Source organism: Tachypleus tridentatus, chromosome 10 (assembly GCF_004210375.1).
Source record: "Tachypleus tridentatus isolate NWPU-2018 chromosome 10, ASM421037v1, whole genome shotgun sequence".
NCBI classification, from domain to species: domain Eukaryota; kingdom Metazoa; phylum Arthropoda; class Merostomata; order Xiphosura; family Limulidae; genus Tachypleus; species Tachypleus tridentatus.
The window spans coordinates 188,381,897-188,398,662 of NC_134834.1; the positions used below are offsets into that span (position 1 = coordinate 188,381,897).

General features: G+C 35.5%; 1 protein-coding gene across 5 annotated transcripts in view; it reads right to left on the reverse strand.

Annotated features, from left to right (window-relative positions):
* LOC143227800 (uncharacterized) overlaps positions 1–16,766 on the reverse strand; it is a 100,733-nt gene that overhangs the window by 36,223 nt on the left and 47,744 nt on the right. Inside the window, exon 1 of one of the 5 annotated variants that reach the window (XM_076459045.1) lies at positions 9,292–9,630. The exons of the other annotated variants lie outside the window; for them this stretch is intronic. Within the exon in view, the coding sequence (XP_076315160.1) occupies positions 9,292–9,374 (83 nt within the window). The 5' untranslated portion in view covers positions 9,375–9,630. Of the gene's footprint in view, positions 1–9,291; positions 9,631–16,766 lie in introns of those variants that run through there. 5 annotated transcript variants of the gene reach the window in all.

Genomic DNA, 16,766 nt, shown 5'->3' on the forward strand with positions numbered 1-16,766 from the left:
TCTTCTTCATAGACTGTGTCTCCCGGTGACTAAGTGATAGATTTACGGATTTACAACGCTAAAATACGAGGTTCAATCCTCCATGATGTGCAGAATACAGATTTCTATTTTTTATTTTCTTACTAAAAATAGTGAAAAACAAACAAGCAAATAACATTATATCTAATTATTCATTCACTGATAATTATGGTAAAATATAACTGTTTCTCAAACAGCTCCCATCTAGATGTTTGAACTGACATCTTGGAATAGCTAGGCATCACATGACTTCTTTTCAAATACTAACTCGTGCCTGTAATATAATATATTGCTTGTGCACTAACATTTGTTCTTGCAGCATGGCTAAGGGAATGCACATGAAATTTTGTATGTGAAGGGTTCAGTATTTCATGTTCACATGTTCTAAATAACCAGATCATAGCTAAAAGTGCGAAATCCGGCCCCTGCGATACACAGCCCGATTCACCAACCACTAGGTCACATCCGACCAAAACACGATTAAGAGATGACGTCTATAAATATTTTAAGAGTGTTCGGACGGTAAAGAAGTTATGATTTGTGATTTATAAAAAACAGCTTCGAAATAACAGCAATAATTATGTATAAGTTATTGTAATAAAATTAATAAAAAATACTATTTTATTATTGGTTGGTTACTTGTACATGTCTCTCAGTATATGTGATATCCAACTGTAAAATTACGGAACTGGATAGACCGTGAACATTCATGTAACCGTAAGAAACACACCTAGTTACCATGAGGACAACATACACACCTAATTACTGTAACAAACATATACACACACTACTTACCATAACAAACACAAATACGCACCAGTTACCAAACCAAATACACAACAGAATACTAAGGGTTCACATGTAGCGTGCCCGGCATGGTCAGATGGTTAAGACACTCGATTCGTAATCTGAGGGTCGCGAATTCGAATCCCCGTCGCACCAAACATGCTCGCCCTCCCAGCCGTGGGGGCGTTATATTGTTACGGTCAATCCCACTTTTCGTTGGTAAAAGAGTAGCCCAAGCGTTGACGGTGGGTGGTGATGACTAGCTGCCTTCTCTCTAGTCTTACATTGCTAAATTAGGGACGGCTAGCGCGGATAGCCCTCGAGTAGCTTTGCGCGAAACTGAAAACAAATCAAAAATTCCATGTAGTGTAGGTTGTAGTGAAAACAAGTACATTATCTAAACAGAGAAATATTAAGACAAATATACAAACCATATACATTCTGAAGCCTTACAAACATCAACCTGGAGAGTGTGTGTATGTTTTTCTTATAGCAAAGCTACATCAGGTAATCAGCTGAGCCCACCGAGGGGCAACTATGAGCTGGTCGATGCACGTGACAGATGATGCTTGGTATTCTCTAATGACGTCTGTGATAATTTTTCTTTAGAAAGCCGGACTTATTACTGAAATGATTTACCTTTATGACAATACTAACTTGAACAGCCACCCGTTTGACTGGTTAAATAAAAACTCGTTTGTAACAAAGGATGGGAAACTGCTTATATTTTTCTTTATGTTATCAAAATAAACATTAAACGTGCAGTAAAACTAAATGAAAGTAATAACACTGAAAGTAAGACGTATTTGGTTTAAGAATTCTATCAAAATGAAAATAGGATGGAGGTCCAAATCCCCCTTATGACCTGTGTCAAGTTTGGTGGTGATTGGTAAATAAAAAAATGTGGAAACATACAAATGAATAGATACACACACACACACATTAACGTTAATTTATACAGATTATATTATTCTAACTTGGCAGGGCCCGCCATGGCCAGGTGGATTAAGGCGTTCGACTCGTAATCTAAGGGTCGCGGGTTCGAATCCCCGTCTCATCAAACATGCTCGCCCTTTCAGCCGTGGGGGCGTTGTAATGTGACGGTCAATCCCACTATTCGTTGGTAAAAGAGTAGCTCAAGAGTTGGCGGTGGGTGTTGATGACTAGCTGCCTTCCCTCTAGTCTTACACTGCTATATGAGGGACGGCTAGAGTAGATAGCCCTCGTATAGCTTTGCGCGAAATTCAAAGCAAACCAAACTAACTTGACCTGTGGTATTCGCTACAATTTACAATATTTGTGTGCTGAAACTTAGTGCTTTAACAACAAGTTTATCTACTCTTACATCCTATCAAAGCTACAGAAAATGTGCAAATAAAAAACAAAGCCATCATTATTTTCTTGATGAAATCAGGAACTACAGAAAATGGTTTCTTAGACAACTTAAATAACTCGCATTCTTCATTTATTTACGTTTCTCACTTACTGACCAGTTCTACAAACACTCACTAGAGTACGAGAGGCCACCAGGTTGTGAATGGCAAACACAAGATATAAAAGTATTCTTAGCATTATTTCAGCGTCATTATCACATAGCGAAAAGGTTAACAGGGAGAACTTTATCACCTGTACACCATGGACGAAACAAAATAGTGTTTGCTCTCACTCTTTGCTTTGTTTGTTCGTTTACATTGGAGTGATTTTAAATATACGTAATTTCAAGACTTACTACACTGCGCTGCATAAGGATTACTGTGCGAGTTAAATATTACTGAACACAAGGAAAAAATATTTTATCTTCAAGCATTTAGTGTAGCAATCTCTTTCCTGCTTTATGTTACAACACCAGTATGTTTAAAGTGTAGCGAGCTCTAACCTGCTTTACGTTACAACACCAGTATGTTTAAAGTGTAGCGAGCTCTAACCTGCTTTATGTTACAACACCAGTATGTTTAAAGTGTAGCGAGCTCTAACCTGCTTTACGTTACAACACCAGTATGTTTAAAGTGTAGCGAGCTCTAACCTGCTTTATGTTACAACACCAGTATGTTTAAAGTGTAGCGAGCTCTAACCTGCTTTTATGTTACAACACCAGTATGTTTAAAGTGTAGCGAGCTCTAACCTGCTTTACATTACAACACCAGTATGTTTAAAGTGTAGCGAGCTCTAACCTGCTTTATGTTACAACACCAGTATGTTTAAAGTGTAGCGAGCTCTAACCTGCTTTATGTTACAACACCAGTATGTTTAAAGTGTAGCGAGCTCTAACCTGCTTTACGTTACAACACCAGTATGTTTAAAGTGTAGCGAGCTCTAACCTGCTTTATGTTACAACACTAGTATGTTTAAAGTGTAGCGAGCTCTAACCTGCTTTACCTTACAACACCAGTATGTTTAAAGTGTAGCGAGCTCTAACCTGCTTTATGTTACAACACAAGTATGTTTAAAGTGTAGCGAGCTCTAACCTGCTTTATGTTACAACACTAGTATGTTTAAAGTGTAGCGAGCTCTAACCTGCTTTATGTTACAACACCAGTATGTTTAAAGTGTAGCGAGCTCTAACCTGCTTTATGTTACAACACCAGTATGTTTAAAGTGTAGCGAGCTCTAACCTGCTTTATGTTACAACACCAGTATATTTAAAGTGTAGCGAGCTCTAACCTGCTTTATGTTACAACACCAGTATGTTTAAAGTGTAGCGAGCTCTAACCTGCTTTATGTTACAACACCAGTATGTTTAAAGTGTAGCGAGCTCTAACCTGCTTTATGTTACAACACCAGTATATTTAAAGTGTAACGAGCTCTAACCTGCTTTATGTTACAACACCAGTATGTTTAAAGTGTAAGGAGCTCTAACCTGCTTTATGTTACAACACCAGTATGTTTAAAGTGTAACGAGCTCTAACCTGCTTTACGTTACAACACTAGTATGTTTAAAGTGTAGCGAGCTCTAACCTGCTTTATGTTACAACACCAGTATGTTTAAAGTGTAACGAGCTCTAACCTGCTTTACGTTACAACACCAGTATGTTTAAAGTGTAGCGAGCTCTAACCTGCTTTATGTTACAACACCAGTATATTTAAAGTGTAACGAGCTCTAACCTGCTTTATGTTACAACACCAGTATGTTTAAAGTGTAGCGAGCTCTAACCTGCTTTATGTTACAACACCAGTATGTTTAAAGTGTAACGAGCTCTAACCTGCTTTTACGTTACAACACTAGTATGTTTAAAGTGTAGCGAGCTCTAACCTGCTTTATGTTACAACACCAGTATGTTTAAAGTGTAACGAGCTCTAACCTGCTTTACGTTACAACACCAGTATGTTTAAAGTGTAGCGAGCTCTAACCTGCTTTACGTTACAACACCAGTATGTTTAAAGTGTAACGAGCTCTAACCTGCTTTACGTTACAACACCAATATGTTTTAAAGTGTAGCGAGCTCTAACCTGCTTTATGTTACAACACCAGTATGTTTAAAGTGTAGCGAGCTCTAACCTGCTTTATGTTACAACACCAGTATGTTTAAAGTGTAGCGAGCTCTAACCTGCTTTACATTACAACACCAGTATGTTTAAAGTGTAGCGAGCTCTAACCTGCTTTATGTTACAACACCAGTATGTTTAAAGTGTAGCGAGCTCTAACCTGCTTTATGTTACAACACCAGTATGTTTAAAGTGTAGCGAGCTCTAACCTGCTTTACGTTACAACACCAGTATGTTTAAAGTGTAGCGAGCTCTAACCTGCTTTATGTTACAACACTAGTATGTTTAAAGTGTAGCGAGCTCTAACCTGCTTTACCTTACAACACCAGTATGTTTAAAGTGTAGCGAGCTCTAACCTGCTTTTATGTTACAACACAAGTATGTTTAAAGTGTAGCGAGCTCTAACCTGCTTTATGTTACAACACTAGTATGTTTAAAGTGTAGCGAGCTCTAACCTGCTTTATGTTACAACACCAGTATGTTTAAAGTGTAGCGAGCTCTAACCTGCTTTTATGTTACAACACCAGTATGTTTAAAGTGTAGCGAGCTCTAACCTGTTTTATGTTACAACACCAGTATGTTTAAAGTGTAGCGAGCTCTAACCTGCTTTATGTTACAACACCAGTATATTTAAAGTGTAGCGAGCTCTAACCTGCTTTATGTTACAACACCAGTATGTTTAAAGTGTAGCGAGCTCTAACCTGCTTTATGTTACAACACCAGTATGTTTAAAGTGTAGCGAGCTCTAACCTGCTTTATGTTACAACACCAGTATGTTTAAAGTGTAGCGAGCTCTAACCTGCTTTATGTTACAACACCAGTATGTTTAAAGTGTAACGAGCTCTAACCTGCTTTACGTTACAACACTAGTATGTTTAAAGTGTAGCGAGCTCTAACCTGCTTTATGTTACAACACCAGTATGTTTAAAGTGTAACGAGCTCTAACCTGCTTTACGTTACAACACCAGTATGTTTAAAGTGTAGCGAGCTCTAACCTGCTTTTACGTTACAACACCAGTATGTTTAAAGTGTAACGAGCTCTAACCTGCTTTACGTTACAACACCAATATGTTTTAAAGTGTAGCAAGCTCTAACCTGCTTTATGTTACAACACCAGTATGTTTTAAAGTGTAGCAAGCTCTAACCTGCTTTATGTTACAACACCAGTATGTTTAAAGTGTAGCAAGCTCTAACCTGCTTTATGTTACAACACCAATATGTTTTAAAGTGTAGCAAGCTCTAACCTGCTTTACGTTACAACACCAATATGTTTTAAAGTGTAGCAAGCTCTAACCTGCTTTATGTTACAACACCAATATGTTTTAAAGTGTAGCGAGCTCTAACCTGCTTTACGTTACAACACCAGTATGTTTAAAGTGTGTGTAACTTGAAAAAAATCAGCTATATTTAAACCGGCTAAATCGTGTGAAGGTTTTTGTTTTGAATGTAAACTGTTACACCACTGGTTTTCGAAACCTAAACTGAACAAGCACCCTTAAGAGAAAAGGTTAGTACAGCCCAACAACTGTTTCACTTTTTTATTGACTTGGAATAATAAACTTTAAAAGTACATTCAAACAATAACAGCTTTCCTTAGGTATCGTTAAATAGTTTGTTTTTTTTCACTCAATGTCAGCCATTTTAAAAGAATTCGTAACTTCTATGAAAATCGTTTTTTTCTTGTTTTTAACATTAGCCATTGAAGTGGTCGTTAACTTGAAATATAATTGTTATTTTAAAGACGAGATGTTGAAAGTATTTTCTTAAAACAACACACCAAGTGCTTTAATTCCATCAACTGTTTCTCACCAAGAATACATTCACTTGGAAATAAAGGTGAATTTTATAATGTTTCATATAGTTACTTTAAAAAATTCTATGAGGCCTAATCAGCAAAGTAAGATAACACTCGAAATGAAGCACCACAAACAGTATCTTTCCTTAGACCAAACTATATAATGTAACTACTAAACCGAATCTAAACCACATTGTTTTAGAAAAAACATAACCTCACGAAGTTATCACACAAATCCAAACAACATTGTTTTAGAAGAAACATAACTTCACGAAGTTATTACACAAATCTAAAGAACATTGTTTTAGAAGAAACATAACCTCACGAAGTTATTACACAAATATAAACAACATTGTTTTAGAAGAAACATAACCTCACGAAGTTATTACACAAACCTAAACAACATTGTTTTAGAAGAAACATAACCTCACTAAGTTATTACACAAATCTAAACAACATTGTTTTAGAAGAAACATAACCTCACTAAGTTATTACACAAACCTAAACAACATTGTTTTAGAAGAAACATAACCTCACTAAGTTATTACACAAATCTAAACAACATTGTTTTAGAAGAAACATAACTTCACGAAGTTATTACATAAATCTAAACAACATTGTTTTAGAAGAAACATAACTTCACGAAGTTATTACATAAATCTAAACAACATTGTTTTAGAAGAGACATAAACCTTACGAAGTTATTACACAGAATTTAAACAATACTGTTCTACAAGATACATAACTGAATAAAGTTATTACACCGAATCTAAACAGTAGTGTTCTACAAGATACATAACTGAATAAAGTTATTACACCGAATCTTAACAGTTCTGTTCCACAAGATACATAACTGAATAAGGTTATTACATTGAATCTAAACAGTAGTGTTCTACAAGATACATAACTGAATAAAGTTATTACATTGAATCTAAACAGTTCTATTCCACAAGATACATAACTGAATAAAGTTATTACATTGAATCTAAACAGTAGTGTTCTACAAGATACATAACTGAATAAAGTTATTACACCGAATCTTAACAGTTCTGTTCCACAAGATACATAACTGAATAAGGTTATTACATTGAATCTAAACAGTAGTGTTCTACAAGATACATAACTGAATAAAGTTATTACATTGAATCTAAACAGTTCTATTCCACAAGATACATAACTGAATAAAGTTATTACATTGAATCTAAACAGTAGTGTTCTACAAGATACATAACTGAATAAAGTTATTACATTGAATCTAAACAGTTCTATTCCACAAGATACATAACTGAATAAAGTTATTACATTGAATCTAAACAGTAGTGTTCTACAAGATACATAACTGAATAAAGTTATTACATTGAATCTAAACAGTAGTGTTCTACAAGATACATAACTGAATAAAGTTATTACACCGAATCTAAACAGTTCTGTTCCACAAGATACATAACTGAATAAAGTTATTACATTGAATCTAAACAGTTCTGTTCCACAAGATACATAACTGAATAAAGTTATTACACCGAATCTAAACAGTTCTGTTCCACAAGATACATAACTGAATAAAGTTATTACACCGAATCTAAACAGTTCTGTTCCACAAGATACATAACTGAATAAAGTTATTACACCGAATCTAAACAGTTCTGTTCCACAAGATACATAACTGAATAAAGTTATTACACCGAATCTAAACAGTTCTGTTCCACAAGATACATAACTGAATAAAGTTATTACACCGAATCTAAACAGTTCTGTTCCACAAGATACATAACTGAATAAAGTTATTACACCGAATCTAAACAGTAGTGTTCCACAAGATACATAACTGAATAAAGTTATTACACCGAATCTAAACAGTAGTGTTCTACAAGATGCATAACTGAATAAAGTTATTACATTGAATCTAAACAGTTCTATTCCACAAGATACATAACTGAATAAAGTTATTACATTGAATCTAAACAGTAGTGTTCTACAAGATACATAACTGAATAAAGTTATTACACCGAATCTAAACAATACTGTTCCACAAGATACATAACTGAATAAAGTTATTACATTGAATCTAAACAGTAGTGTTCTACAAGATACATAACTGAATAAAGTTATTACATTGAATCTAAATAGTTCTATTCCACAAGATACATAACTGAATAAAGTTATTACATTGAATCTAAACAGTAGTGTTCTACAAGATACATAACTGAATAAAGTTATTACACCGAATCTAAACAGTTCTGTTCCACAAGATACATAACTGAATAAAGTTATTACATTGAATCTAAACAGTTCTGTTCCACAAGATACATAACTGAATAAAGTTATTACACCGAATCTAAACAGTTCTGTTCCACAAGATACATAACTGAATAAAGTTATTACACCGAATCTAAACAGTTCTGTTCCACAAGATACATAACTGAATAAAGTTATTACACCGAATCTAAACAGTTCTGTTCCACAAGATACATAACTGAATAAAGTTATTACACCGAATCTAAACAGTTCTGTTCCACAAGATACATAACTGAATAAAGTTATTACATTGAATCTAAACAGTAGTGTTCCACAAGATACATAACTGAATAAAGTTATTACACCGAATCTAAACAGTTCTGTTCCACAAGATACGTAACTGAATAAAGTTATTACACCGAATCTTAACAGTTCTATTCCACAAGATACATAACTGAATAAAGTTATTACACCGAATCTAAACAGTTCTGTTCCACAAGATACATAACTGAATAAAGTTATTACACCGAATCTAAACAGTAGTGTTCCACAAGATACATAACTGAATAAAGTTATTACACCGAATCTAAACAGTAGTGTTCCACAAGATACATAACTGAATAAAGTTATTACACCGAATCTAAACAGTAGTGTTCCACAAGATACATAACTGAATAAAGTTATTACACCGAATCTAAACAATAGTGTTCCACAAGATACATAACTGAATAAAGTTATTACACCGAATCTAAACAATACGAGTTTCCTTTTCAATCCACAAACATAACATCTGTCGAAACTAATTTAAAATGCACTCTACTTTCTTCTACGATTTCCCTATTTAACGTATATAATATAATAACAACAGAAGCGAATGGCCTAACGGACAAAGTTCATCGCAGTGGAAAAAAACAAACAAACTTCTTTCTAGCCAAGTTTATTTATTTAATAATAAAAAAGTCTCCCTCACATACCTTCCCGTAGTGGTTTTCAGTGTTCCTAGTGTTTCTATTTTCTCTTTGGCAATATGACTGATGTTCATAGATGTTCGATACATGTGCAATTATTGCACAGCTAAACACAACCTGTCGTTGATAAACGGTTATTAAACAAAGAGGAACGACATCGACTTGCTTCCAAGACCAAAGAATGTTTGTTTGTTTTTTAAGTCGGCCACCTGGTGGTTTCACAGTCTCTTTGTTCTTTTACAATAAGCGTACACACACGAGCGGTTGTAATGTTTTACTGTGGTGTACAGGTTACTTCACAAAGGATATTCACTATTATTCATTCTGAAACACTCCAATAGAATCCAGTGAATTGTAGCGACGTAAAGACGGAATATATAGCGGTGGTGGTGGAATGTAACCTTGTGTCGAGAGTATTACGACACCATTAAAGCTTACAACACACACCTGTGCTTAATATTTGTAATCTAGCGACGTGTTTCGCTCGCAGAAAACATCTGATATGTCTCACGTCACTTGAAAATATTATACTGTATCTTAAAGAATTGTTTGAAATACATATTTCTAAAATAGAATTACGGCTGTAAAGCCGCGTAATTCATAACTGTATATTTAGTTGTTGCTTAGAGTAAGAATACGCGTAAAATAAGAAATGTCGTAAAGCTATCCAATGGTTTTCAGGTGGATTAAGGAGTTCGACTCGTAATCTGACGGTCGAGGGTTAGATTGCCAGTCGCATCAAACATGCTCGCCTTTGCAGCCGTGGGGGCGTTATAATGTGACGGTCAATCCCACTATTCGTTAGTAAAAGAGTAGTCCAAGAGTTGGCGGTGGTTGGTGATGACTGGCTGCCTTACCTCTAGTCTTACACTGATAATTAGGAACGGCTAGCGCAGATAGCCCTTGAGTAACTTTGCGTGAAATTCAAAATAAAAAAAACAAATCCAATGGTTTGTTCGTCTCTCTCGGCCCTGATTCGAACCCAAGATAACCCAGCCCTCGGACTACAGTCAGTATTCTAAACATAAGAAGTACAATTACTGCCTACAACTGTTAGGTTTATTCTACTTTAAAAACAAGATATGAGAAAGCTTCTAGTCTTCCAATTTATTTGTGCTGTGTGTTCTAAATATAAGATTAGAGGGCACATCAAAATTTAAGAAGACAGATTAGGTTCCAGTTGAGACAGTTTCATTTTTTCAATAAGAGGATGGTTACCTTATGGAATAAGTTGCCATCTGCAGTAAAAAAGACCGAAACGTTAGAATAGGATAAAAGGAGGGGGATGATATTTCCTGAAAAGATAAAAGGTGGGTGCAAATATTTTACTTTTCTGGAAAGTGGGTGCATGAAGACAGCTTTGAAGAATTATATAACCTCTTGTTATAAAGACAAATTATTTTTAAAACAAATGATAGCTTTGTTTAACATGTGTTTCGTCACACCTCAGAGGCCGATTGAAGTTTTACTTATGCTGAATGGTGTTGCAGTTGGAACTAGTGACCTTAAAAAGAGAACAGAATAAGTAAAAAATATAGTCCACGTTTTACCAAACACTTCTTTTGTAAAACTACATTATTTGCATTAACATCACAGCCAATGCCCGTTCTGGCTTTTCCCTAAAAGCAAACACTCGCGCACGAATACACATACCATTATGGTCATAAGACTTGAAATGTGAAGAGACGAATACGTCTTGTTTTTTAATACTACCTAAAATCAGTTGATAGATACGCCATCTACTATTTAATTTTTGTTTTTGTCAATTGATAACGGTATTGGATTTATCCCAAACGTAAACGTTCGTTTTTGGTCTTTTGGAATTTCGATTACAAATTCTTTCCACCTGAGTCAACAAAATTACTTCCGCTTTTACTAAATAATTTAACAAAACATTTTAGTTTCGTAAAAACCACAAAACATTAATGGGTTTCTAACGTGTGCATGAAAAGTCTGTGAACTCCGACGTCCAACGTCTGGCGAAGTAGGCCTAAACAGTGTGACCTTAAGAAAGTATCAAACCTCGGATATTAGAATGGACAAATATTTCATCTTGCAAACAGATGAAGTATTAAACCAAGAAAATTGACTAAGAGCCCCTTGCTATGGGAAACAGGGAGTGAGGCTGCATAGATAATTTTTGTAAGTGATTCTCAGACATGAAGCTTCAAAGACCAAAAAAAAATGTAGCTCAGTCTCAAAGCTTCAAACGTTAAAAACCCTTGTGGGCATGACACAGATAGCCCATTGTGCAGCAGTTTACTTACAACCAATAACCACGTACCACATAATTCTGATGTACACTTTCCATCACATTTTACCATGGTAAGAGTATCCTATCTACACCAACCGTAACTTAGTTCAACTGACCAAAAACACAAATACCTAATTATTGATATAATATTCATAGAATAGTTTCAATTAGTTCCCTTTTTTTATGATAGTTTGTTTTCTTGAATTTCGCGTAAAAGTACACAAGGACTATCTGTGCTAGCCGTCCCTAATTTAACAGTGTAAGACTAGAGGGAAGGCAGCTAGTCATTACCACCCACCGCCAACTCTTGGGCTACTCTTTCTCTTTTGCCAACGAATAGTGGGATTGACCGTTACATTATAACGTCCCCACGGTTGATAGGGAGAGAATGTTTGGTGTGACGGGGATTCGAACCCGCGACTCTCAGATTACGAGTCGAACGCCTTAACTCACCTGGCCATGCCGGGCCTTTTTTTTATAACAAAGAGTGTAGAACTTTAAATAATCCTTAATTACGTTTTCTTTCTCGACTTGTTTAACCCTTCTTCCATGTGACGTCCTTTGTTTTAAATGTTGTTCTTTGTAATTAAGCACAAATCTACACAAAGTGTTATCTGTGCTCTGCACATCACGGGTATCGAAACCCATAATGAACAACTGCGAGGCTTCTTTCATGGAGATTGTTTTCTTACTTGTATATTTCCTTTTTCAGTTGACAGAATTATAATTAATATAAAAAAATGAAGATAAAACATCTGATTAAGAAACTACAGTATACTAATAGTTGAATAATCATGCAGTAACGTAAGCTTCGTTATCGAAGAAAAATGTTTTGTCTAGTTGTCTGACTTAAACTGAGGAACTGCACAATAATGGTGTCTAGTGAAACTCTGACTTAAACCGAGGAACTATACAATAATGTTGTCTAGTGAAACAATGATTTCAACTGAGGAACTATACAATAATGCTCACATGTAATACACTGATTTAAACTGAACAGCTGTATAATGCTCTAAAAGTGGTTGCTAAAAACAATTAAAAAATAATATATAAACAATAGATTTAACTTTTTATATTTTTTATAAAGCAGCCTTGGAGACTGTGTCCCGTTTTAGGTGACTTTCTTTTAATAACCACAACTAATTTGTTGGTTTTAGTCAGAGATATATTTATTTTTCCTGTTTTGAATGCTATTATCTAAGCTATCAAACAATGACCAAGTAATAAGTAACTAGTAAGACAATGATATGAAATGAAGTAACAAGAAATACAAATCAAGACCCGAGTTACAATGAACCAAGTAATAAGTAACTAATAAGACAACGATATGAAATGAAGTAACAAGAAATACAAATCGAAACCCGAGTTACAATGAACCAAGCAATAAGTACCTAGTAAGACAATGATATGAAATGAAGTAACAAGAAATACAAATCGAAACCCGAGTTACAATGAACCAAGTAATAAGTAACTAGTAAGACAATGATATGAAATGAAGTGACAAGAAATACAAATCGAAACCCAAGTTACAATGAACCAAGTAATAAGTAACTAGTAAGACAATGATATGAAATGAAGTAACAAGAAATACAAATCGAAACCCGAGTTACAATGAACCAAGCAATAAGTAACTAGTAAGACAATGATATGAAATGAAGTAACAAGAAATACAAATCGAAACCCGAGTTACAATGAACCAAGTAATAAGTAACTAGTAAGACAATGATATGAAATGAAGTAACAAGAAATACAAATCGAAACCCGAGTTCTCAGTGATTCAAGATGATTCGTCATACAAAGATCAGAATTAATCTAAATCGTTGAACAAACAAATAGAGCAACATAGAACACTGATCTAAACAAGGCAATATTATAGGCTAAACGGCGTGAAACACTGCTTCGAGCAACATGGCACGCTTATCTAAGCAGAGTAAAAATATAGTATAAGCAGCTTGAAACTCGGATCTAAACGATACGAAAATATGAAGTCATTTTTACAGGTGTACTGAAGTCTCAATCAACCTAAACTTTAACATGATTAACATAATTTATGAACAAGTTTTATGTACATCTTAGTTATACAATGTACACAAAACAGCTTACCTTGGGGTGCTAGAAAGAAGGCCTCCCTCACTTCAATTAAAATCAAACAGCTTACCTTGGGGTGTTAGAAAAAAGGCCTCCCTCACTTCAATTAAAATCAAACAGCTTACCTTGGGGTGCTAGAAAGAAGGCCTCCCTCACTTCAATTAAAATCAAACAGCTTACCTTAGGGTGCTAGAAAGAAGGCCTCCCTCACTTCAATTAAAATCAAACAGCTTACCTTAGGGTGCTAGAAAGAAGGCCTCCCTCACTTCAATTAAAATCAAGTTCCTTAGATTTTTTGTTGCTTTGTTTAAGGAAATGCACAATTTCTGCGAGTGGCAACACGGCAGTTCTGTTTTATCACGTATTAGCTTCTCTCAGTATGACGTGTTTTTTTAACATTATCCTTCAGTTTCGTTTCTATTGTCACCACGACAATCACAATAAAACTATCTCCCTTGATGAACCAATCAGATCCCTTTTAATGAGACTACAAGTTCCAGAGATTAATCCACTGTTTATTTTAATTACGAAACAGATGACAGTGCCCGGATCGACAATGACTAATGTAAGTCTGGGAATTGAAACTTCGTCTAAAACCGCTTTCAGGTATTTTACAAAGATTCACAAAATGCACAGTGTGACGACATTCACGCGCTATCGCGACCCTATTGAGTTGGCAACTACTATAACGTATTGTGTGGATACTTTAGACCAGCACCGTACACTTTCTAGCCGGATGCGAGTGTTAGAGCACATAGGAAGGTGAGAGATGATAGTAGAAGTAACTAAAAACACACACACATGAATGTGAGTTATAGGTTTGGTTTGGAATTTCGCACAAAGCTACTCGAGGGCTATCTGTGCTAGCCGTCCCTAATTTAGCAGTGTAAGACTAGAGGGAAGGCAGCTAGTCATCACCACCCACCGCCAACTCTTGGGCTACTCTTTTACCAACGAAAAGTGGGATTGACCGTCACATTCTAACACCCCCACGGCTGGGAGGGCGAGCATGTTTTGGCGCGACTCGGGCGCGAACCCGCGACCCTCAGATTACGAAGTGCACGCCTTAACGCGCTAGGCCATGCCACGCCTATGTGAGTTATAACACAGACAATAAACTAATAAGGAAAACATGTTAATTTGAGTATTTAAATGGACAACTGAGGCAATTAGAATTAAAGTGTGAAGATGAATCAATAGGGCAGACAGGTCAAAGGGTGGACTGAGAACAAACAAAGGAAGAGTAAAGGTAATTAGAGCTAAAGGTACTTCAACGAGCAAAGTTCAATGTAGGTCAGAGGACGTGGAGGTTAAACTAACTGAAAGAGCAGATAAATCAGTGTCAATTCGAGGATGGAAAGTAACAGGCCGAAAATGAGCAAAAGGTCAAGCCAGGCAAGTGAAGCCTGTGCGTCCCACAATCTAGTACATACTCTCTTACTTCGTATTTCTTCAACAGTAAGATCAGAACAATTCCGATTAGAATCATGATTCTTAACGTTGATGTCAAGACAGTAGTTTTCACAAGATGTAGTTTAGGTAACAAGCGATGGATACACAAATTACATTCAACAGCTGCAAAGAAATTTTCAATCGATGCCTTCGCCGATGATTCTGAACAAACTATACCTAGTTTTGTTGTATTCCCAGGTTAGATTCCTACCGAAAACAGTGAATGGATAGTCTAAGGTTTACCCAACACGAAGATAAGAATAACAAAACTCAAACTGTCCAAAACTAGTGTTTTATGACAGATAACAGTACAGACAGGAGTGAGAAAAATGGCACTTACTGAAAAATAATGGATGGACGACATCCACCCACGAGTGCAACACAGATTAAATCGGCGCGTTCTTCCAATAAGTGAGACATCGGAATGACAAGAAACCTTGTCAGTAAAGAATCATATATCCGGTATTAACTGTCTGTATATCAAAAACCTCAGTAAACAATTTCAGGGTTTGTTTATACATACGTGTCAACCGGCAAAGCTAGCAGTTAGCACGTTACGTTCATACCCGTATTTGTAACATGCCATATCTGGATCTCCTTATATTCACAAAGTACCTAGGCAATGCTAACAAAAATCGAACTTTCAATCATTTGTTTTTATGAATTAAAATATACATATTTATACAATGGGCTATCTGTGCTGTGCCCAGGTACAGAAACCTCGTGTTTATCGCTAGAAGTCTTCAGTTTTCCGGCGAGCCACTGGGGATGGAGGTTCCTCGAATCGTCAAAAATGTTAAATGACATTTATATAAATTGTTATTAAGCTGCTTTTCTCTTTAGCGTTCAAGTGTGATTGCGTTTTAATTCATATCTATTGTCTGTAGGAACCGTTTGATTTCATCCAATTACCGTAAGCGGTAATAGGTTATTTCTTTCGTTCTACCACTGTCTATGTTTAGATCTATCCTAAACATGCAGCTAATGGTCCTGGTTTTCAATTTGCTGATCGTCCTTGTTGATTCATATCTAATTCAAAAGTCTACTAAGCCTTTAAAATAATTTCAGTTTTATGTAGGCCTTACGTTTGTTTGTATTTTCGTTTTGATTCAAAACGAAACATGTCACACGCGATCACTAATGATTTTTCAAAACTGGGCCAGAAACCATTTTCAATACTATCAATACATTTATTACGTGGTAGAATTTCTCGTTTAAACCGTAACTAGAAAGAAGAGACAGAGAAACTGTCGGATTTACGTGTTGCACAAATCGGTAACAGTTAAAACATATTTTGGTTTTTAGAATTTCAAGCCGATAGATTTTCGCATCAGTAGTCAAACTTGTTAACACTGGTTTCACACTTTATTCAAACGGTGTTTTGTTCACTGGGTTATTTTATGTTGATATGCAAGCATGCGACCTATTTAATGCAAAGTTAATAAAGCTTTAAACAGAACGACAAGAATAATAATAAAAAACTTGTTAATAAGTGGTTCTTGAAATATTACGAAATAGATATTATTGATCATTTTGGTGTGTGGAAAATTAAATATATCTATATTTAAAAAACGCTTCGAAAACAATGAGAACTATTGTTCATACTTCACAGTGCCCCCCAGCGGCTCAGCGGTATGTCTGCGGACTTACAACGCTAAAAACCGGGTTTCGATACACGTGGTTGGCA